This window comes from Diabrotica virgifera, chromosome 2 (genome assembly GCF_917563875.1).
Source record: "Diabrotica virgifera virgifera chromosome 2, PGI_DIABVI_V3a".
Classification (NCBI taxonomy): Eukaryota; Metazoa; Arthropoda; class Insecta; order Coleoptera; family Chrysomelidae; genus Diabrotica; species Diabrotica virgifera.
In genome coordinates, this window is record NC_065444.1 from 21,167,817 (window position 1) to 21,192,213 (window position 24,397).

Consider the following 24,397-nt stretch of genomic DNA (forward strand, 5'->3'; position numbering starts at 1 on the left):
CGTAAGTGAAAAAAAATATTGAAATTTACTGGAGTAATAATTAGATAAACCGATATGCAGACGATACAGTTGTGGTTGCTAGCAGTATCGACAGGCCTGTCATACCCGGGTACCTACAAAGAGCGAGTGAAAAAAGAGATTTTAACCATCAACATAAATAAAACAAAAATGGACACTGGTGAGCAAAACTCAAAAACCTGCCAGACAATTGAAAATAAAAAACCAATTCAACACGTAGAAGTATATGTATACCTTGGAACAGTCGTCAACTAGAAATGGGATCAAACAACCGAAATACGATGTAGAATTGAAAAGGCCAGAGCTACATTTAACATGAGAAATATATTCAATCATTGCGACATATCTGTCCCACTAAAAATACGGCTGCTAAAATGCTATGTATTTCCAGTCTTGTTGTATGGAGCAGAGACCTGGACAATAACGGAAACATTATCGAAAAGGCTAGAGGTATTCGAAATGTGGGTGTACCGACTTATCCTCAAAATGTCCTGGACGACTCACACTACCAACGTGGAGGTATTGCGCTGAGGAGAAAACAAAAATGAGAAATCTGTTTCACAATAGAAACGGAAACCTGAATACCTCGATCATATTATGAGACATGATAAATATCGTATACTGCCACTGACAATACAGAGTAAAATAGAGAGCAAACGTGGACCCAGAAGAAGAAGACACTCATGGCTTCAAAACTTACGCCAATGGTTTGGACTAACGTGCCAATGTCCGCAACGGACGAGGCACATGAAGAAGAAGAAGAAGAATTTAAAATGAGATATTCTTCTTCTCACGGTGCTTATTCGTTCCGAATGTTGGCGATCAGCATGGCTATCCTAACTTTGCATGCTGCTATTCGGAATAGTCTGTTTGTCGATGTAGGTATTGAACCAGTTTCTCAGATATATTCTTCTTCTCCCTGGTCCTCTCTTCCCAATACCTTGCCCTGAAGAATGAGTAGCGGCAATCTCTATTCATTCCTCATAACATGGCCAAGATATTCTACTTTGCGCTCTTTGATAATAATGTGTGTTAATAATCTCGCATTCCTTGCCCATTCTACGTAAGACCTCAACATTAGTCACACGACCCATCCACGAAATTCTTAAAATGCGACTGTAATACCACATCTTGAATGCCTTGAGTTTTCTTAAAGAAGTTTCGGAAAGAGTAAGAGTCCAGGCTTCTACTCAGTATAATAATCTAGAAAATACATAGGATCTGATAATAGAAATTTTGTTAACAAGTGGTAAATGTGACTTCTGAAACGAGACTTCATCATTATCAACGCTGATCTCGCTTTTCCTATGCGTTGTTTTATTTCACTAGAGTGGTCTCATTGACTGTTTATGTAGGTACCAAGGTATGTGTAGCTGTCCACTCTGTCAATTGGTTGTTGGTTAACCAAAAGCCGTGTATGTAATATATTTCGCTCTTAATGACTACCATTACTTTCTTTTTTTTTTTCGTATTGAAATTCCATGTTCACTACTTATGTCTTATATGCGCGACATTATTCTTTGCAAATCATCTAGGCTATCTGCAAAAACTACTGCGTCGTCGGCATATCTAATGTTGTTTAGATCTATCATCTAATCCAGTTTCCTCCAAGATAATTTATGAGTATGTGCAGCTTATCATGTTGTACTCTATCAAATGCCTTTTTGTAGTCGATAAAACAAATATATAGCACTTAGACAGTCAATAGAGCCTCTCGGGTGCCTAAGGGCAAGGCATTGCGGAATCAAATCTTTGTCCGTGATACTTGTTCTTCGCATTTTTTATATAGGTATTGTGCAGTATATTACTTTTAAAAATGTTTTAAGTAAGTGGTTCATTAGGCTAATTATTATTCTGCCTCGCATGTTGAAAGGAGAAATGAAATGAAAATGTGAAATTTTCCGAGGAAAAAACTTTCCCTGTTGAAAAAACATTCAATATGAAAAAAGTTATTGTAGTGACTCTGTTTTTCAATTGACTTACGTATTTTACATTTATTAAAAATACTAATTTTATACTCGATCTTCATTCCGAGAATTAGCATAATTCTTTTTTGGTCATTTAGATAGGCACTTACTTGTATTTCAAATAGCCACTTTACACGATGCAAGTAATTGCGCAATTAATTGCACAATTTCTTGCGCAAGAACTTGTGCAATAAGTTGCAACTAACTTTCTGCAATAAAGTGATTACACGGTGCAAACAATTGCATAAACTGACATGAAATAGACAGAGACTTTGACAAAATAGCATAAATTTTAGGTTATGTTTGTTTTTACAAATTAAATGTAATTTTTTGAGTAGAATTATCAGATATTAGATTAAAGATGTTAGATTAAAATTTGAGAAAATTATAATATTATGTATTAAGTATAACAAAATCAATTAATACCTAATCCAAGTATGTAATACATATTATTCATTTACAAAAGGAAACAAGTTGTAAGAAATAAAATAGTTTTTTTTAATCCCTATGTTGCATAATTAAAGTTATTCACCTGAATAATATTATCTGTGAAGCGTGAAATTGGTAAAAAGTTCCTCTAGTTTTGTTAATAAATTGTTTAGTTTGAAATTTAAGATGACAGAAGTTCAATGTCATCAAAATCTTTTATTTGTTGACAGCAGAAAAGTAAAAACAAACACTGTAGCCTTAAAAGTTACTAAAAATATAACCAAATTGCAGAAAAAATTGCATGAAAAATAGGACATGTTCTATTTAGCTGCAACTTATTCTTGCAGCAAGGAGTTGCAGCTTTTTTGTGCAATTCGCGTATGACACGATGCAATTTCTATTGCTGCAAGAAATTGTGCAATTAATTGCGCATTTAGTTGCATGGTGTAAAGTGGCTTAAATAATTGCAAATTTCTTTAGTTTGAAATAAATCCTTTTGAGCAGGTAAAGAATTACGAATTGCCGTATAATACAATATTAAATAATAAACTATATCCAAATGAATGAACGTTTAGTATCTATTAATGAGAATTTACCCTAGGCAGGTAAAGAAAGGATTAACAACTGTCGTCTGTAAATACAAAGTACGATTAAGATCGAGATGTGCCGAGCCTAAGTTGCAATACATGGCATCAATGCGGTGTCGTTCAGAGAACTAAATTTAATAATAAAATATATGTACGTGCTGTCATCTATTCAAAGAACTGTTAAACGTTAGTTTAAAAATTGGCCACCTATTTTGACCATAGCGTACTAATACCCCCTTAAGTTGTTTTGCAATTAGATTAAAAATGTTGTTCTGAAGCTATTTCTTTGTGGCATTTTTGTAATTAACTATTCTAAATGGGAAATAAGTCACAATTTACCTAAAAAATGATTTTATTTTCCATCTGTAATGCGATAGAGAGAATTCGATAATCTGTGACGCACTGAAAAAATGGTTTGGGACGATCTATATAAATAAGTCCGATTAAATTAAATTATTAGAAGATTTTTTTACCAAGCAACCTTTTTGTTTAATTTATTAATATTTTGTATTTTGACAACGACGTCCGTGGTGGACGTCGAAACGTTAATAAAATCATTTTTTAGTTAAATTGTGGCTTATGTCGCATTGAGAATAGTTAGTACCTAATTAATAAATTATAAATTACAAAAAATTCACACGCAGAGCTGAGGTTGTTACAGAACGTCTATTTTTATGGACCCGTAGGTCGACTGTACATATTATAACCTCATTTTTTTTGTTTTTTAATAGGTACGTATAACTTTTTTTGGCGATGGCTGCTAATTTTTTTTTGTCTTTTGTGTATTTTACAAACCATCTACGTTTGGCTCCTAATGCAAATAGTCCACGCTGTATGCTTGTCCCGTTAGGTAAATTATTCCGATTAATTTTTTGCACAAACTTACTCAAAAACAGGTCCTTATAACAAATCCACAAGGTGCCAGGCAGTACCGCGATCGGAAAATTGTTTAAACATTTGTCGAGTTACATGCAATTTCAAATTTGAAAAACGCGAAAATGGCCATTTTCAAAGCTTAATAACTCGATTAAAAATTATTATTATGAAAGTCATAAAGTGACCAACTCGAAGTTTAAGGCCCCCCTGCAATAGCCTAAAGAAATTTTTGTCATTATTTTATTGCTAACTATTATTTTTAATAATTAAAAATGAGCGCTAAGCATGTATTGAAGCGGCCGTCCGTGAGAGAGAGAGATGTACAATATTCATTGGATGTTTTAAAAAAATATCGATTGGAAGTCAAAAATACGTTTTAAAAAAATAAAAAAGGAATTTTGAGGTTATATGTATTGTACACTCGACCTACACGGGTCTATAAAAAATAGATATGTTTTGTAGACGCCTCATAAAATTTTTAAATTAATGGCAACTTTAAACAAAAAAAAAAGAAAGGGGGGGTGGTGTGCTAAAAATGCGATTAGTCTATTTTTTATTCACATATTACGTAAAAAAAATGAAAAAAAAAATATTCAGGCTGTATCGATCTCAAAAAATAATATCATTAAGCCCGCAAAAACTCTTACATAACTTAAAAAAAACATGGTTTTTGGGGGGCTTAAGGTATTTTGCCCAATTTCTGATAATCCTAAAATACTCATTTATTTCAAATTATACATAATCTATTAACAAAACCTTGAGTTGATCTATGTTGCAGTCTATAAAATGGAGATAATCCCTAAAAACCCCCTAAAAAAACAGTTTTACGGATTTTTCAAGATGGCGCACATGACGGAAAAATCTGAAAAAAATCAGATCTCTTGATAAATCTTCTGAAAAATCTTTTGATAAAATACACAAAATGAAAAAAAAAATTGGACCTGCAGCCCCCTCCAAAAAAAAAGTTATAGGTTTTAAAATAGTTAAAAAAAAATTTGAGGTTATGTACACTCGACCTAAGGGTCCATAAAAAATGGAAATGTTTTGGAAAAGCCTCAGCTACATGCGTCAATTTTTTTAAATTTTTAAATCAATTGCAACCCAACTAAAAAAAATTAAATCTAAAAATCTACGTTTTTGGCTGTGGGGGGAGGGGTAAGGGGGTGGCGAGCTAAAATTCCGCGATATCTCTTTTTTTAATTGCACAGAACGTAAAAAAATTTAAAAAATTGAATTCTGAGAGTGAGGGCATTTTGCCTATCTTAACGGGGGGTACCCTTTTGACTTATTTCTCTATGAAACTGAGGTACTGAATAAACAACATATTTTAAGAATAATAAGAGAGATTAAGAATAGATTTGACGATTTACCAAAGGCAACAATGGTTTATTTTATTTTTTGTTCAAAAATGTACTATGTTTCACACTTTTTACTGTTTCCAATAACTTTACTAATGCCTTTCATTGGGAAAATCTTCGAAATCAATCAACATTAGCTACTTTAAAAATCAGGAAAAGGTTATTGAACTGATATCAGACTGAAGCCATCTCTAGCATTTTGGATAAAAAAAATCAATTTGCAAATTTCAACATCCTAACAAGACATTATACACTCTATGAATTGGACATTTTGAAGTGATATTCTTTGTTTAGTTAACTCACATATTCAGGAAATGATTCTTATTTTCTAAATGGTTGTTTATAAGAACTTTTGAGGCGATGCCATTATTTACAGTGAAATTACGATTTGCGAGCTAATATTATTCACAAATTGATGGGAACATGGGGGGATCCGAATATGATATAAGAAGAGTATGACGTGATGCATTAGACAAAGGTCTTATTAATTTTATTCCAAAAATGCTAAACTATACCTTGTATTTACCCAAAAAGTGTCAGATTTTATATTCAAATATCTTTAAATGCGCACTAAAAGCTTAAAATTAGAAATAGCTGTATATGATTATTAATACCTAGTTCCACAACAGGCTCTAGTTTCCCACTTTCTATTTTCTCTAGTCTAATTTCAGCATAGCTAGGCGGAGGTGGCTTTTTCATTTCTTTTTCTATTACTGGTAGAATTGGCGGAGGAGCTGTTAATGTTAGCACAAAACAAAAAAAAATTACTTTAGTTACATAGACACACTGTTGATTAATAAATAACAAATAAACTGAACACAACATACTTACCTTTATATACCTCTGATGATGGCAACTCAGAAATTTCTTTAGAACTAATGTATTTACTTTCTGTAGTAGGTTTGCCTGTGAATAGATCAAAGATGGCCTTCTTTGAACTTTCATAATACGAAGATAGGATATTGCTATTACTTGAATATAGATTATCTTCCTGCCATATTGTTTTAATTACATCATCCGTGAAAGGTACAAAGCCTACCAGGGTTTTCCTGAAAACAGATAAATACAAAAAAGTAAAACAGTTTGCTTTAACAGGTTGATTGCTGATGGACAAAACGGCCTCCTTCGGTAATGCCAGCTACTCTGCGAGTCTTACTTTGATAATGTGATCTATACTCCGATCAGAGTAGCCAGCATCATCGAAGGCACACTCTGATCGGAGTAGTCGACAATCAACCTGTTAAGCTTCATTTACACTTCTGAGTTAACTGGCTGAAAGTACTTGCGGCCACTAAACTTGCTTGTGGTTAGAAAAGATAATGGCTTTAAGTGCTGTAGTACATGCTGATGTAAATGGTTTGGCAAGTGAAATTGCCAATAGCTTAATAGCTATTACAACGCAATAAAAACAGGAAAAAACGAGTTTGGAATAGAGATTGAATAAGGCGTAGAAATATTCTGGGTAGGTTGGAACAACTGTTAGAGGAGATAGCAATTGAAGGTCTCATAAAATTCTTGTAGGATTTTTATGAAATTATCTTTACGAAAAGTTTCAAGAACTGTTAAAACTAAAACTAGTTGAACTAAACTTAAAATCTCTATGGTTTGTTATACAGCATATTATAGAGATTACGTTGAGTGATTTACGGTGACTATATTTTGATAAAACCTTAAAAATGCAATTTAAGTAATAAAAAGCATAGCACAGACAGATAATCCGGTTCTACAGTATAGAAGTTTCTAAATTTTGGTGGATCCAGACAATTGGAGTCAATTTGTCAGACAATATTAACAGCGAAAAATGGACTGGGTTAATACATTCACAGACACGACTGCATATGAAGTCACATACTCCAAAAGAAAACGTGTCTATATCTAAAGTGTGTCCGTGAATGTGTTAAACATACAGATGCTTTTAAGAAAAGCAAAAGATAGAGACGAATTTGCAATGGTTATAGCCAACCTTCTTTAGTATCACTAGAAGAAGAAAAGTTACGGGAAACTGGAAAATAGATCACTTACCTGAAATCTGGATCATATTTAGCATATGCCAAGGTGGCTCCTCCAGCAGTAATCAATGCCCCAACTGTTAAGAAAAATCCTTTACCACCACCTCCCCCACCTTGCTCGGAATGTTTTGAGCCTTGGCTGTAGGATCTTCCTGATGTGGTATAGTTTGCATTGTTATTATAATTATAATTTATAGAGCGATATACTGTCAATGCTGGGGTACAGTTCTTCTAAAAATACATAAATCAGAGCATAAAAACCTTGAAAACAGTAGGTATGTGACTTTAAACTTGGCCTTTAAATTTAATTTGAGACCACTTTAGTGACTATTAATTAACATTTACAACGTAGAATGAATGGAATAGAGAAAATCAGTACTAATCAGTAGGTAGTATTAAGGGCTTATGAAACCAAGGAATATTTTAAGCAAAGGCAATGGGCAATGAAATTATAGGTTAAAAAATTTGAAGAAAAGTATGTTGTCTTATTTTTATGTAATAATGTTACTGAATAAAAGTTATTGGCAATTTCTTGAACATAAAACTACATTGCATTCTATTTTATATTTAAAAATGATCAAATATCAAGAAGATGACATAACATACTACTACATATTGGAAATATTAATAAAGCATTACTCACCCAATTTTTTTTATTAGGAATCCTTTTAATAAATCTTAGCATTTTGGGGAAAAGCCACTTTGGGGATAAATGAAAACAGGAATATTAGGATTCCGAGAATCACCCGAAGTTTCAAGAGTGTCCGGCCGTCATCTGTCTTATAATATCCTTAGCTCAGAACTGATAAACTTCAAATGAGTAACAGATCTGAAAGGCAATGATCACGTGAGAAATTAAATTGTAACCAGAAAAATAGAAAGTTTAATAAATAGACAAGGCTTATTTAATTCATTTAAATTTAAATTATTTAAAAATGTAATTTTATAGCTTTTTAGGTTAAATTTTCATTTTCTGTTACGTTGGCTAACCTGTAAAAGGACTTAAATTTATAGGGTGCGCCAAATTTACAAATGTTGAATTTGAGGGTCCTTAAATCTCTGGTCCTAAAATAGTAACAAAGTCGGCAATCTCCATCATTTTGACTTTTGAGTAAATCGCAAAACAATGATACGCCTTTATTTTAGGTGATATCGAAACAAATCTAGTAGTTTAATTTATAAGACAATGGCAAATTTAAATGATTAACAGTTTTTGTTTTAAATTGAAGAAAATAATGGAGAATGCCGGTTTTGATACTAAAAGGTGGATATTGCGGGTTTTGATACTAAAATTCGGCAAGAAAATAATTAAAGGTTTTTATTTTACTTTGAACAGTTTTACAGATAATTTTAATTATGATATGCTCATATTAATTATGATATATCATAGCTCATAAAAATAAAACAGCAACATTTTGTTTTCAAATTACAATAACCACTCCAGCCGACTCCTAGTGGTATATCACATAGTCGCTGCGAGGATTCTCACTGGTCAAAGAAGGATATTGCCGACTTTGATTATAAATCGTTCATTGAGATTGCCGTGTTTGATTCGTAGGCTAAATTTATATGCTATTTTATAGGCGGATAATGCCGTTTTTGATTCTAATCGTCTTCATTTTTGTATAGTGTTTTAAAATACGAATGATTTGATGTAACTAACTCAGTTTTGCTAAAAGTGGAGATTGCCGACTTTGTTACTAGGACCCTCATTTATGTTCTTCTTGATGTGCCTATTCGTAACGAATGTTGTCGATCATCATAGCAATCTTATCTGCAGCAGCGGGGAAAAGCTACACATATTATGTTGTGTTGAACCAGGTTCTGTGGTTCTTTAACCAGGATGTTCTTCTCCCTGGACACCGTTTTCCAAATATTTTTCCTTGCTGGATGGATTGGAAATTCTTCCAATTTTCTACACATATCTTCGTTCAAGGTCCACTACTCAACATCATAAAAAAGAACAGAGAAGAAGTAGTATTGTAGCTTACTTTTACACCAAGAGGAACCTTGTGACTCTTGAAGAAGGCCCAAAGTTAATTTCTCAAAAAGTGTGTCTTATATTGTATATATTATTGTGTTTTCAATTTTATCAATCAAAGGCAAAATAAAAATTAAATTAAATTTTTTTTTAAATAACGCGGGCACATAAATTTGATACACCCTGTATATTGAGCTGTAAATATTTATTAGAATTTAGTTTGGATGTAAGTGGATTTCTCTTTTTAATGAGCTTTCCGATGAACCATTAAAGACTTTTGTGAATAATTAAAGTGAAAAGGACGATGTATTTAGATTTAAAATGAAAATAGATTGTTTATTACGAGAACTATAGAATCCACAGGTAGATGTAATTATCACTTTCTGGGAAAGTGGTTTAAAAAGAAAGTTTGGAATTTTAATATCTTTGTTCAACACGAGTAAATGTTGTAGAGTTTCCCCGAAAGTAATTAGGATGGTCGGAATAATTTTGAAAATGACTGTTTGTTTGTCGAATGGAAAAGATTGTTTCTGATTCTTGGCAAGTTGGAAGGGGAAAGGTAGTTTGAATGATTGAGAGAGTTTGAAAAAGAAGTCATTATGTTTTTGGTATCGCTGAGGAGCAGTTCGACGTTTTCGTGAATAGATAGTTAGCAAGTACCAGTGGTCGTTTGATAGTGGAAAATAGTGTTGAAAAGTGGAACGAGAGACAGATCAAATTGAGACGAAATACCTCTTTGATTCTGTATTACTGTGAGAAGGAGAGCAGAGAATTTTTGGAGTTTTGTTTGAATCGAGTACGTGTCAAAAGAGGCCCGGCTTGTTGAAGAATTGGTGCTGGTATGCTGATAGTTTTGAAGCTGGAGAACGGAGAGGGTTTTGATGAGTAGCCTTTAACATAGTCAACGAGGGAGAGCTGTTTTGGGTCACGAGAAGACATCAGAGTGAGTGAAGCAAAAGGTCAGTCAATTTATGTGAAAGAGATTTTTATGTTCGGAAACTAAAATTTTGAGTAAAAAGCATATGAATTAAAATTCCAATATTTCTAAAAGTAAATAGGAAGTGTTCGAGCCATTTAAATATTTAATTAATCGTTGTCTGGTTTAAAGCACCACCCTGTATTCAAAAATCGTTATAATATTAGGAGTTTCAAAAACCCCGAATAGACACATTCTTCTGCTCAGACATATACGTTTTGTTTTGATAATATTTATCTACTTCGAAGAAATCACGTCATGCTAAGTTTGCAGATCTTTGACACATATATGTTCGTAACAAGAATTTCAGAATGAGAGCGTCGTAAATAGTTTTCAGTGTTGAAATGTGAATTGATAAGTCAAGATACGGGCGATCGAGATTTTCCGAGCCGCGTAATAAAAAACACATTTTAACATTCAAAGAACGTTTCCGGAAAATCGCGAACCTTTTTAAGATATCGTGTAGTGGTAATAATAGGTTCGACAAGAAATACTGTAAGGCACGTTTGACACTCCGGATTATGGTATTTACTAACATTTTAATTATACGCGGTGTGTTAGAACTTATCCATTTTAGAGATATACGGTTAATTTTTCGTCATTCAATAATTTTGCAAGCTGTTATCTTAAAGCTGATTATAGAAAGTAAAAGTACAAAGTCTTTTATTTAAACTCGAATCTCGGGGGTTTGTTTAGATTGGGTAAATCTTTAGAGGCCCCCACATTTTGTGGCGACCGTGTGGACAGGACGGCTTTAAGTTAAAGTTAATCGTGTGTGCATACGAGGTGTGACGAAAAAGCGTATCGAGGATCGCTGAACTCTTATCACGTTTCGCTTCTAGTTTTTTCGGTAAACGTGTGTGTTTAGTTTGCAGTGAAAATGGATAACAAGGAAAAGCATCGCAAAGTGCTTCGTACCACTTTCAGCAAAGCAGCAAAAGAGTTAGAGGACCTATTAAAAGACCAAAAAGGTGAGGTACGACAGATCAAAATATCCTTAGATCTATTACGACAGAAAATGGATGATCTAAGGAGAATAGATGAAGAAATTTATGATCTCCTGTTAAACGAGGATGCCAGTGAACAAGACCTGTTGAAGGAAATAGAAGACAGTGACAGCTACATCAGAAAGTTTGCGGACCTGAGTATACAGTTCGAGGAACGGGTTCAACCAAGGATAGCTGCGTCCGTGGAGGATGGGGTGGCCTCTGGGACAACTGGTAAGAGCACAGGGAGCCTACAAGGTAAGCGTAAATTCAAATTACCTATGCTAGAATTCAAGAAGTACGATGGGAACATTAAAAGCTGGTTGCCCTTTTGGTCACAATTTCAAAAAATACATCATGATTCAGACATAGACTTAAGCGATAAAGTCGAGTATTTAATTCAAGCTACTGTACCGGGCAGTAGGGCAAGGCAACTAGTTGATAGTTTTCCCGCGACTGGAGATAATTACACTAAGATTATAGACTGTCTAATTTCGCGTTTTGGCCGCGACGATTTGCAGATCGAGGTATATGTTCGGGAATTGCTCAAATTGGTAATAAATAATACTTCGTCTGGCAATAAATTAGACATTTCTTTATTGTATGATAGGTTAGAGACTCAGTTAAGGGCTTTGGAGACACTAGGTATTAAATCGGATAAATACGCGGCTATGTTATTTCCTTTGGTCGAATCGTGTCTACCCGCGGATTTATTAAGGATATGGCAAAGATTTCCGGAAGATGTTGGGTCACAAACGTCTATTAATAGTGCCGGTATTTCCACCATAGAAAATCGACTCAAAAGCTTAATGCAATTCTTGAAAAATGAAGTCGACAATGAACAGCATGTTTCTTTAGCGATCGAAGGCTTTGGCGTATCAGGTACTAAGTCTGGGAATTCTAAACGTAATGGTCCGAAAAAGAGGATGCCTGAAGAGGAAGAACCCCAGTTTCCTTCGGCGATGGGTTTGGTGAATTCCCATAGTACAAATCATAGATGTGTATTTTGCGAAAATGCACACGAAAGCAGTCAATGCTTCAAGGCTCAGAAGTTGACTTACGACCAAAGAGTGAATATTTTGACAGAGAAAGGTGCTTGCTTCCGCTGTTTGAAAATTGGACACCAATCTCGAAGATGCCGTGGTCAATTAAGTTGCTTACTTTGTCATAAACCACATGTGCCCCTAATGTGCAGAGAATTTTCGATGGGCAAGGCAAAAAAGGAAGAGGAAAATAAGATAGAGAATGATGGTCAAGCTGTGCCGAAAATAAATCAGTCCTTGGCCAATAGTGCTACTACTAATGTTTTTTTGCAAACTTTGCGCGTCAAAATGAACCACTTAGGCAAGACGCGAGTTGTACGCGCCTTAATAGATACCGGATCTCAAAAGACGTATATTCTGAGGTCCACTGCTAGATTATTAGATTATCCATGTAAACGACAGATTAACCTTGTACATGGATTATTTGGAGGTAGCGAACTAGCACAAAAACATGATTGTTATGACGTTAACTTGAGTTATAATAACTACAGTTGCACATTTGAAGCACTAGATCAGCCCGTAATTTGTAGCGATATTTCTTCCGTATTTAATGGTCCCTGGATGGAAGAACTGAAGAAGCTGAATATAGAGATAACAGATTCCGGTGATACATCTCCTATAGAGGTTTTAATAGGTGCAGATATTGCAGGAAAACTCTATACCGGAAGAAGACATATTTTAGGATGTGGACTGGTAGCTGTAGAAACCTTATTGGGCTGGACTTTGATGGGAAAGATACCTTTAGATCAACAGGACAATCGCACCGCGACAACGGTTTCACTTTTTATTAGCAACGCGTCGATTAGTCAACTGTGGGAGTTAGATGCTTTGGGTATCAATGATCCGGCTGAAAGGAAGACAAGGGAAGAAACAGCGCTAGCAGCAAAGCAACTTTTCTTTGAGACTGTTGCAACAGATTCCACAGGACGATATGAAACCAGACTGCCATGGTTAGAAGGACATCCGGCATTACCAAGTAACTACCAGATGGCTAAGAAACGGCTGGATACCACGTTGAAGAAGATAAACAAAGATGGATATCTTGAAGCCTACGGCCAAATATTTAAAGAATGGCTGGATGAAAATATAATTGAGGAAGTGTTCGAGGACCAGCCGAACCGAGGTCATTATTTACCCCACAGGCCGGTAATTAAGCCTAATAGCGCGTCCACAAAAATCAGACCAGTTTTTGACGCTTCAGCGAAAGAAAAAGACAAACCTTCTTTAAACCAGTGCCTTGAAAAGGGGGTTAACTTGATTGAATTAATTCCTGCTATTTTATTAAGATTCAGACGACAAGAAATCGGTGTAATCTCAGATATTCGCAAAGCCTTTTTACAGATTGGGATACACAAAGCTGACAGAGATTTTCTTCGTTTTCTTTGGATAGATGATGCAGGGAAAGAAAAGGTGTACCGCCACTGTCGTGTGGTATTCGGGATTAGCAGTAGTCCGTTTTTATTAGGAGCTTCACTAGAACATCATTTTTCCTTGATGTTAAGAAGATGTGCGTCAAAACTGCTGAATGTTTCGGAAGACACTATTTTAAAATTGTCGCATAGTTTTTACGTTGACAATTGCGTTACTAGTGTTGCTAATGAACAGGAGCTGCGAATTTTTGTAGAAGAGTCGAATATAATAATGGCTGAAGGCAAGTTTGATCTCAGAGGGTGGGAGTATACAGGCCAACCCCCCGATGACACTATTGATGCCTCGACCCAAGTCTTGGGAATAAAATGGAACAAGATAGATGACACCTTGTGTCTACGACAAGAGGATGAAAATACAGACCTACCTTTTGATAAAGCTATAACCAAGAGAGTCATACTCTCACAAGCGCAGCGCGTGTTTGATCCTATTGGTTATTCTTGTCCGACCACGTTGATTCCGAAGCTGTTATTGCAGAAGACATGGAAAGAACAACTGTCTTGGGATACGCCGGTCGGTTGTGAAATAGAAACCTATTTTCGGAATTGGATCAAAGAGCTTCCATATTTAGCTGCGATTAAAATTCCTAGGTGGATACATGCAGGCCGCGAAGAAGCTGCACAATTTTCTTTACATACGTTTTGTGATGCTAGCAAGGATGCATATTCCGCAGTAATATTTTTAAGAGGAGTCCGGAGCGGACAAGTATTTATACATATTTTAGCAGCCAAATCCAGGGTAGCCCCCTTAAAGACATTGTCGATACCCCGGCTTGAATTGATGGCTGCAGTTATTGCTGTAAGATTATATGTTACGGTTAGAGAAAATCTTGAAGTTGAACTAGACGAATATTTTTGGAGCGATTCAAAAACGGTACTGTCTTGGATAAAGAGATCTGAAGAATGGACTACCTTCGTGTGGAATCGCGTTGCAGAAATTCGCAAAACTTCATGCACAGAAAGATGGCATCATGTGCCAGGTGTACTAAATCCGGCTGATCTTCCTTCTAGAGGTTGTTCTCCTAAACAGTTGCTAGAGTCCAAATGGTGGGAGGGTCCGCAATGGCTTTATGAAGACCCATCATCATGGCCCCGAGACAATCACAGCTGTGATGAGGAAGAGATTAACAAGGAGAAAAAGAAAAAGCTAGTTACGGTCCTTGTTAACCGTGAGAAAGATGGTATGACCTTAGCTGATTGGCATCTTAATTACTTTTCTCAGTATCTGAAGACATTGCGCATGTGCGCATGGATTTGTCGATTTACCAATAATGCTAGAAATAAGGACGACAAACAAAAGGGAGAGTTAACCCTTGAGGAGCTTGATAAAGCTGAAACATTGGTACTCAAGCTAGTACAAAAAGAAACGTTTTCGGACGAAAACGATAAAAAATTGTGTGGAATGGGAGCCTTCAAAGACAAGAGTGGTTTGATTCGATTGAAGTCTCGCATCAGTAATAGAAACGACGATGAATATTTTCGTTTTCCAGTAGTTTTGCCAGCCAAGCATTTTATAGTGAATAGCCTACTATTTCGCGAACATGTCAAGTCGTGTCATGTCGGAACGCAAGGACTGATGGCTATCGTTCGCGAACGATATTGGATTTTAGGTGGTCGTCGCGCTATAAAATCCGCGATTTCCAAGTGCGTCGTCTGCAAAAGACATGAGGCTAAGTCGTTTGAGGTGAGTGCGCCACCGTTGCCGCTAGATCGTGTTCGGGACGCGTTAGCATTCGAGACAACAGGTGTAGACTTTGCCGGGCCGTTATATTTGAGTACTGGAGAGAAAGCGTGGATATGTCTTTTCACTTGCGCCGTGTATCGGGCCGTACATCTCGAACTTTGTACCTCGTTATCGGTAGAGTGCTTTATGCAAGTGTTACGACGTTTTATTGCCAGACGGGGTCGACCGAAGACCATATACAGTGATAATGGGACTAACTTCGTCGGTACCGAGAACGCGTTTCGTCAGGTGGACTTTGAGAAAATCGCCGAGAACAGTAGTGCCGAACGTATCCAGTGGCGATTTAACCCACCAACGGCTGCGTGGTGGGGAGGTTTTTGGGAACGCTTGATAGGCTTATTAAAGCGACTGTTGCGCAAGGTATTAGGGCGTGCTTCGCTTGACTATGAAAGTATGTTAACCGTCATTTGTGATTGCGAATCAGTTATGAATTCTCGACCACTCACCTGCCCTTCAACAGATGCCAATGACTTGGTACCGTTGACACCACAGATGTTCCTTAGGGATCAAATAGAGGATGGAGTTCCTGATTGTGATGCAGTAGATGGGAAAACCTTATCCAGAAAGGTTTTGCATAGACATAAGCTATTGAAGGACCTTAGGCAAAGATTTAGAAGTGAGTATCTTGGTCAGTTAATATTATGGTCTAAGAGGAACCTCAACCACCAAGTTAAAGTGGGGGAGGTAGTTTTCGTGGGAAACGACCAAGACAAACGTATTAGTTGGCCTATTGGTCGTGTGATAGAGATTCTTCCGGGGAAGGATGGCCAGATTCGATTAGTTAGAGTTGTTACTGAAAGAGGACAGTTTCTCAGACCCATCCAGCGACTCTACCCGTTGGAATGCCCAACAGATTGGGTTCAGATGCCACGTGACGACATCAGTGTGGAGTCGAGCAACAGCCAGGGACCGCCTTCAGAGAATGTGTGCGAAAGTGCGGGAGTTGCTATGGCCGCGAGTGTCGCGGAGCCGGGAGTGTCTAAGAGCAGAGTACCCGAAGCGAAAATAAGTGTAACGCGGAGTGGGCGTGAAGTCAAGACCCCGCTGCGGTATACGAGGTAGACTCGGTTTTTATTTTTGTATTTTATGTTATGCTACTGTTGTTTGATGATCATGGTATTTTGATGTCTCTGTTAATTTTGTGAGCCATGTTCATTTTTTGTATGACAAAAGAGAATGTCTCAGGTGGGAGAATGTTCGAGCCATTTAAATATTTAATTAATCGTTGTCTGGTTTAAAGCACCACCCTGTATTCAAAAATCGTTATAATATTAGGAGTTTCAAAAACCCCGAATAGACACATTCTTCTGCTCAGACATATACGTTTTGTTTTGATAATATTTATCTACTTCGAAGAAATCACGTCATGCTAAGTTTGCAGATCTTTGACACATATATGTTCGTAACAAGAATTTCAGAATGAGAGCGTCGTAAATAGTTTTCAGTGTTGAAATGTGAATTGATAAGTCAAGATACGGGCGATCGAGATTTTCCGAGCCGCGTAATAAAAAACACATTTTAACATTCAAAGAACGTTTCCGGAAAATCGCGAACCTTTTTAAGATATCGTGTAGTGGTAATAATAGGTTCGACAAGAAATACTGTAAGGCACGTTTGACACTCCGGATTATGGTATTTACTAACATTTTAATTATACGCGGTGTGTTAGAACTTATCCATTTTAGAGATATACGGTTAATTTTTCGTCATTCAATAATTTTGCAAGCTGTTATCTTAAAGCTGATTATAGAAAGTAAAAGTACAAAGTCTTTTATTTAAACTCGAATCTCGGGGGTTTGTTTAGATTGGGTAAATCTTTAGAGGCCCCCACAGGAAGTATAGCTAATCTTGCGAATACATAAATTTGTTTTGTTTAGTTTGTTTTACCAAAGTCATCGGGAACAAACCGATAAATTGTTTTTTTTACTATAATAAATTTTAAGTGGTAAAAATTTCATTCGGACATCTGTGTCCACAGGTTTTAGATTTGACAGATTTTAGAGTATTGATTTTGATAAATAAAAGACAATTCTGTATGTTTATTTTAATATTTTGCTTTATTTCTTTTCCCTATTTTATCCCGATTAGGATCAACTAAGAGATACTGAACCCACGAGAGAAGATAAGTATAACGTGAGATAATTTAGATTTTTTTAATAGTATAAAAAGGCACCCTGAGATTTTTTATTCATTTTTATGTATGATTTGCGACAATTAAATAATTAATCAAATAAATAATAATTAATATAAAATTAATAAGAAGCAGATCATAACAATATGTACATACCTACATGTTTTTTCTTTCAACAAAATCTTGTAATTTTGAAATAGGTAGGTATATAATGACAATAATAATAAAGTTTTTAGCCGCGTTCGCTTATATACATATTTATAGAGAACAAGAAACATGAAAAATTAATAATTTATAGAAATTATTGTTTTAGATTTTTTATATAAAAAACTACACTGAACTTTATTTCCTCTATAAACCTCAGCGTGAGACACCCTGTATATAGAACACATGACTTACATAATAGTAAAACAGATTAGCCAACAAAACACAAAACGAAGAAAATTACTAAATTGGCTACTAACCTCAAAAAATTAAAAATAAAATAGTGAACATTGTGAACAATAGTGAAAATATGAACATTTATTGAAAATGTTTAAACAAATATTGTATTCAGCTGCACGAGTAGCTTCAATATCGGTAAAATCCAACTCACAATTATTAACTCAAACTGTAATAAGACCTAGTTGTATTCATCCAGTAATCACCAGAAGTTTTACTTCTATACTAGGCAATGGACCAACCATAGCTCCTAAACTGCTTTTCAAAACCCCGAGCCCATCATTGGTAAACACCGCTAAAAGGACAGTTACAAAATTTTCATTTCAGCAAGGCAAGAGAAAGACTGTGAAGACTGTATTACGAAGATTTTATAGGCTTCATTGGGGAGGTTGGATACGTACCAAATGTGGTCGTCACAAAAAGTAAAGCAAGTTTTTTTTATGTTTATAACTACTACAGATACAATATTTCATTTAATTTTGAAAAGTACCCAATATCGATATCTTAAAACATGGTTAACCCTACACCGGACAGGTGAGGGCTTTCACTCCACTCCTTTATGAAAGTACAACATATGAATGTAGACGCATACATCTATATTCGTAGATACAACCTAAACTTTACAATTTCTATTGATTACATTCAAACCCTATGCAGTAGAACCCGATTATCAGCGCAGATTAACTGTGTTATGATTTTCCATTACTCGACATTGTAAATTACGGGACAAACTCTATACACCCTGAGAAAGACACAAATAATGCGATATCGATAGTAACAGTGATCAATGAAATCATTTGCTTGTCATCTGCTGCTGCTGCTACATTGCTATGTTCTTAAAGTGTTTTAATAATAAATGTTCTTAACCTTCCGTTACTCGCGCCAACTTTTTGTGATCGAATACTCGCGCACGGTGCAGAAGAGCGGGTCCAAAAATATGAGTCAGCAATATTTGAAAAAAAATTTTTTTTGCAAAATTTTGTACAATTATATTATTTAATGAATATATGATCATATAATTGTGTAAATATGCGTTTGTGTCAACATTATATTACTTTAACAAAAAGTAACTTTGTTAATCATCATTTTCAAACTTTTCCTCGTCAGTCGATACTTTCTCAAATAATTTTAATAATATTTGCTTCTCTTTCTCGTAATCCATATCTAAATATAAATAAACAAATATATAAACATTAAAAATAAGAAAAAGACCTTAAATTACCTGACTAATTAAAACTTACTACTTTTAATTACCTGACTAATTAATAGGTCTTGCCTAATAATAAAAGTACAATACACTTTTTTACACTGCACGTGGACTTCATACACAGTTGACTGATGACTGAAGAGGTATATGCAGCAGCAATTGAAAATATGCACTACAATCAGAGTTACAGGCAGTTATTTAGAGGCCCGGTCTCATACACCGTGTGCGAGTAACGGAGGGTTAAAAAAGCTAGTGATTTTGAACAGAATTGAAATGGGTGAATAGGTCACATCATTATCACGAATCTATGTAGTTGGCATGCAGACAATATTATCATCATGATCATTGTGGCATCTATACTCCTAGCGGAGTGATTGCCGCCCTCTTTGGGCTCTTCCAATTTGTTTGTCGCGGTGAATCAATCTGTATTAGGGTCATTCCATTTCAAATCACTCAATTTTGGAGCAAAAAAAATTTTGGACCTCCGATTTGTCTGAAAATTGGTATATAGCTTCTGCAGGACGTAAAAATAAGATATTTAAGGTCAAAAAATCTTCTTCTTCTTTTTTTCTCAAAATGTTATTTTATGCGATTTTACAGTGAGTTGGGGTTTATTTATACAAATTTGCATTTTCTATCATAAAGTATCAATGAAAAACATAATATTTTAATAGAAGGGACTCAAAAATGTCATTATATGGCATTATAACAAGTTACTTAGATTCAAAACTAGCTTTTGATCAAATTTTATAGTGTAGAAAACGTTAAAATACCATTTTTTACATTTTTCTCCATTCCCAAAATACATCATAATCGATTTGGCTGAAAATTTGCCCACAGATAGACAATACATAGGACGTTAAGTGGTGAGAAGGATTTGAATTATATTACAATACCAAAAAGTTACATGCAATATTATAGTCAAAAATATAGGCGTCTACTGTAAGTACAATTAACTCGAAAATATCGACCTCACGACAAAAATTGTTAAAAAGAAATTGTAATAATTGTAAATACGATTTATTTGGAACAATTTCAGTTCCTACCATTTTTGTTGAAAAGTTAAAAATGGCGGAGATATTGAGCAAAACAGGTTCTCCTTTAAAATCAAGATGGCAGCTAACGTAACGGAGGAATTCATTCGTGATTTTAAATTTACGCTACTATTGACTCTCCTAAAGATCAGAAAAATAAAATTTTGGGCAGCTCCGCATTCAAGGTCAAATGCTATCCCGACTGGACTAATATATACTTTTGATTCTGATATTACTGCATGTAACTTTTTTGGTATTGTAATATAATTCAAATCCTTCTAACCACTTAAAGTCCTATCTTTTGGCTACCTGTGGGCAAATTTTCAGCCAAATCGATGATGATGTATTTTGGGAATGGAGAAAAATGTAAAAAACGGAATTTTAACGTTTTTTTACTATAAAATTTGATCAAAAACTTGTTTTGATTCAAAATAACTTGTTATAATGCCATATAATGACGTTTTTGAGTCCTTTCTATTAAAATATTGTTTTTCATTGATACTTTACGACAGAAAATGCAAATTTGTTTAAATAAACACCAAATCACTGTAAAATCGCATAAAATAACATTTTCAGAAAAAAATAAGAAGAAGATTTTTTGACCTTAAATATCTTATTTTTACGTCCCGCAGAAGCTATATACCAATTTTCAGACAAATCGGAGATCCAAAATTTTTTGCCTGAGTGATTTGACATGGAATGTACCATTAACATTTTGGTTTTACAATTGGTTGTGTGACTTTGCATCTTCTACAATTTTCCTCCATTCATTCCTGTTTTTGCTTCTGGTTACCCATTCTCTGACTCCCATCTTCTTAAGATCCTCCACTATCTGGTTCTCCCATCTAGTTTTGGGTCTTCCTCGTAGTCTGCCTGATACAGGTCTCCATTTGGAAATTTTCTTGATAACAGCTACTGGATTCCTCCTTTCTATATGTCCCATCCATCTGAGTCTCTGTGCTTGATAAATCTGATGATGTCTTCTCCTTTCAGAAGTTCTCTTATTTCGTGGTTCATGAGTATTCTGAATTTATTATTACCTACCTAAGGTTAGTGGTCCTGCTATCCTCCGAATTATTTTCCTTTCTAGGATCCTCAATCTTTCTTCCTCTTTCTGTGTTAGACACATTACTTCAGCACCATATGTGATTACTGGTCTAATTGCTGCTTTGTAAATTTTCAGTTTTGTATTCTGTGTAAGCTTCTTATCTTTGAGGAAGTTACTGTATTTCCAGTAGGTTATGTTTCCTGCCTGGATTCTTTCATTAATTTCGATACTTCTATTATTAGTTCCATTCACTGAGACTCCAAGATATTTAAAATGTTCTACCTTTTCAAATTCGTATTCACCAATATTTAAGCTTATCATATTAACTGGGTTTTTTCTTGAGCATATTAGGTATTTTGTTTTGTTTTGATTTATTTCTAAACCCCCTTTGGATGCTTCTTTGCATAACTTCGTAAATTCCTCCTTTAAACTGTTTAGGTTTCTGCTAATTAATGCTGTGTCGTCAGCATACACCACAAGTTGTGACGTCGATGTTATAATCGTACCTTTTATTTCTGTAGCTCTTATTGTTCCTTCTATAGCGACATTATATAGTGGCGTTGATAGAGAGTCACCTTGTTGTACTCCACTTGCTATTTCTATATTTTTGGTGATTCCATTATCTGTAATTATTACTACAATCGATCCTTTCATTGTCATTTTCTTAAGCTTTATAAGTTTCATTGGTATATCTAGGTTTTTCATGTCTTCTGTTAGGTCGGGTGTTGTTAAGCTGTCAAAGGCTTGCTTGAAGTCTATGAAAAGGATGTGTAAGTCGATATCATGTTCGTAACATTTCTTAATTGACTGTGTGATTATGTGAACTGCGTCTATTGTTGACCTTCCCTCTCTAAATCCTTGCTGGTAGTCTCCTATTTTAGTTTCAATGTATTTTGAGAATTTTTGCCTGATTAATGATGTCAATATTTTGTAGCAGCTGTTTAACAGTGTTACTCCTCTATAGTTGTTACATTTTGTGGTGTCCCCTTTCTTAAGAATCGGAAATATCCATCCAGTTTTCCATTCTTCAGGCATTCCTTCTTCTTCCCAAATCCTTATTAGGTCGTATTTTTTCCATTGTAGTTCTTCTCCGCCTCATTTTATTAGCTCATTTGGAATTTCATCTGGGCCTGCTGCTCTCTTTTGTTTTAGATTTCTTATCACACGTAAAAAGTCCTCATATGACGGCTTTTCGATTTCATCATCAAGGTCTGTTTCTTCTGTATATTCGAGAGAACTTTCTCTCCCCTTAAATAACTCTTCATAGTATTTCTCCCATATTTTGTCATCAATCTTAACTGTTGATTTCTTATTGTTTTGTGATTTTATATACCTATTTGTAAAGCTTTACATTATTCTTGCTATTTACTTCCAACTCTTCTATAACTTCATCAATCCATATTTTTTGTTTATTTGTACAGCATTTGTCTGAGTCTTTCTTTTTTCTCCTATACTCTTCCAGATCTTCTTCTCTACCTGTCTTCAGCCATTTCTTTCGAGCTAGGTTTTTTTCCCTGCTTGCTGTTTCGCAGTCTTCGTCGTACCATTCTTTTTGCCTTTTTATTTCTTTGTATCCTATTACTTTTTCTACTGCTATCGAAATGTGACCTTTTATTTCTTTCCACGTCTCTTCTATGTTATTAGGGTTCGAAACTTTTAAATTTGCTTCAAACTCTTTAGAATAATCTTTCTGAACAGTATCCGAATCTAGTTTCCTTACGTTCCAATTTTTTCTTTTCATGAATTTCTTTGTGTCTTTAATTATTTTCATTTCCATATTTCCTATTACTAGGAAGTGGTCAGAATCTGCATTTGCACCACGATACGACCTGACATCTTGAATTGTTCTCCACTTTTTTGAAATCAAAATATGATCGATTTGATTTACCCTCCGTTGATCCTGGTATTAGCCCTGTTACTACCTTATGTTCTTTTTTTGTGTTTGAAGTGTGTGCTCATTATAAATGTGTCTGTTGCTGCTGCTAGGTTACAAAGCATTCTCCCATTATTATTAGTAATTGTGTGGAGAGTTTCCTTACCAGCTATGTCCTTGTTTATGTCTTCCTTTCCTATCATTGCGTTGAAATCACCTAGTAAAATTTCAAAATAGCAATACCTATTTTTAAACACAAAGAAATATTTTAATAATTGAAAAAAGCTAGTGATTCTGAATAGAAGTGAAATGGGTGAATAGGTCCCATCATTATCATGAATCTATGTAGTTGGCAAGCAAACAATATGCCATATCAATAAATAGAAGATGAATCTACAAAATTTTATATCAAATGCAGACTCTTTTAAAAACACATCTGCAGAGAAATCATTGAAAAGATTTACGTTTCAACAATTTGATGAAGCACTTTCCAACCAAGTTGTTTCTGCGGCAAAGATTACTTGAAAATAAAAACCTCTCAAACTGATTCGTCCGAAAGTGAGAGCCAAGATGAAGAAAATAATGGGACTGTATGAATCAAGGTAACTAATCAGGAGGATGAGGAAGCTGCCAATATTTTACTAGACATTTGGATCTTGTAGATATTTTGTACTTGCAAAGCACTGTTAAGCACAGATAATCGGCATTCTACTGTATACCTTTTCTACTCATAAAAATAGAATTTCTCTGCAAATTTTGAAACAAAAATATACATGAAACCTTTCCAACATAGTTCCATGTTATTTTTTTGGTAAACAAGCTTTAAAACCAAGTTTTTTTAATTCCTTATTTATTTTTTAGATTGTGGAGGAAAAGTCCCCCTAGAAAGCGCAGGCTGCGGCAACATGTTTTTTGCAATGCTACCCAATGTACTTTGCTGGATAAGATGGTTGCCCCGTACTGGAGAAAACCTAAGTACTATGTGAATGATCCTTATGAACCTTTTCATTCAAGAGAAGAGTGGAAGTTTACAAAACTTAAACCTAGACCATATTTTCCCCCTGAAGAAGAAGCTAAATAATTATTATTTTGTTTATATTAGTAATTTACCAAATAAAATTTAAAAACTTGAATTGTATTATCAATTTTCCCTGGATTATATTGAAAGATTAAAAGCAATGAAAAAACAAAACTATAACTACAGTAAAAATTAAATTGCTAAAATTATTTTTTTTTGTTTTAACAATCATTTAAAACCAATT

At 34.8% G+C, this 24,397-nt stretch overlaps 3 protein-coding genes across 6 annotated transcripts in view; 2 read left to right on the top strand and 1 right to left on the bottom strand.

Moving 5' to 3' along the window:
• The window catches only part of LOC114326480 (MICOS complex subunit Mic60), a 38,531-nt gene extending 30,312 nt beyond the window's left edge, over positions 1-8,219 (bottom strand). For 2 of the 4 annotated variants that reach the window (XM_028274873.2, XM_028274870.2), the window contains exons 1-4: positions 7,888-8,219; positions 7,258-7,475; positions 6,067-6,284; positions 5,850-5,969 (exon numbers count right to left, since the gene is read on the bottom strand). In XM_028274873.2, coding sequence (XP_028130674.1) covers positions 5,850-5,969; positions 6,067-6,284; positions 7,258-7,475; positions 7,888-7,929 — 598 coding nt within the window. In that variant the 5' untranslated portion in view covers positions 7,930-8,219. The remainder of the gene's footprint in view (positions 1-5,849; positions 5,970-6,066; positions 6,285-7,257; positions 7,476-7,887) is intronic. The other 2 variants (XM_028274872.2, XM_028274874.2) reach the window with 2 other exon arrangements.
• A 2,862-nt stretch (positions 8,220-11,081) lies between these two features.
• Positions 11,082-17,871, top strand: LOC126880658 (uncharacterized). Its single transcript, XM_050644711.1, has 2 exons — positions 11,082-13,881; positions 17,846-17,871. The coding sequence occupies exons 1-2, from the start codon at positions 11,082-11,084 to the stop codon at positions 17,869-17,871; spliced, it is 2,826 nt and encodes a 941-aa protein (XP_050500668.1).
• Positions 17,872-17,965: 94 nt separating this feature from the next.
• Positions 17,966-24,268, top strand: LOC114326476 (39S ribosomal protein L35, mitochondrial). Its single transcript, XM_028274865.2, has 2 exons — positions 17,966-18,395; positions 23,997-24,268. Exons 1-2 carry the CDS (start codon positions 18,064-18,066, stop codon positions 24,214-24,216), a joined length of 552 nt encoding a protein of 183 aa, XP_028130666.1. The 5' UTR covers positions 17,966-18,063; the 3' UTR covers positions 24,217-24,268.
• The last annotated feature ends 129 nt before the right edge of the window (positions 24,269-24,397 follow it).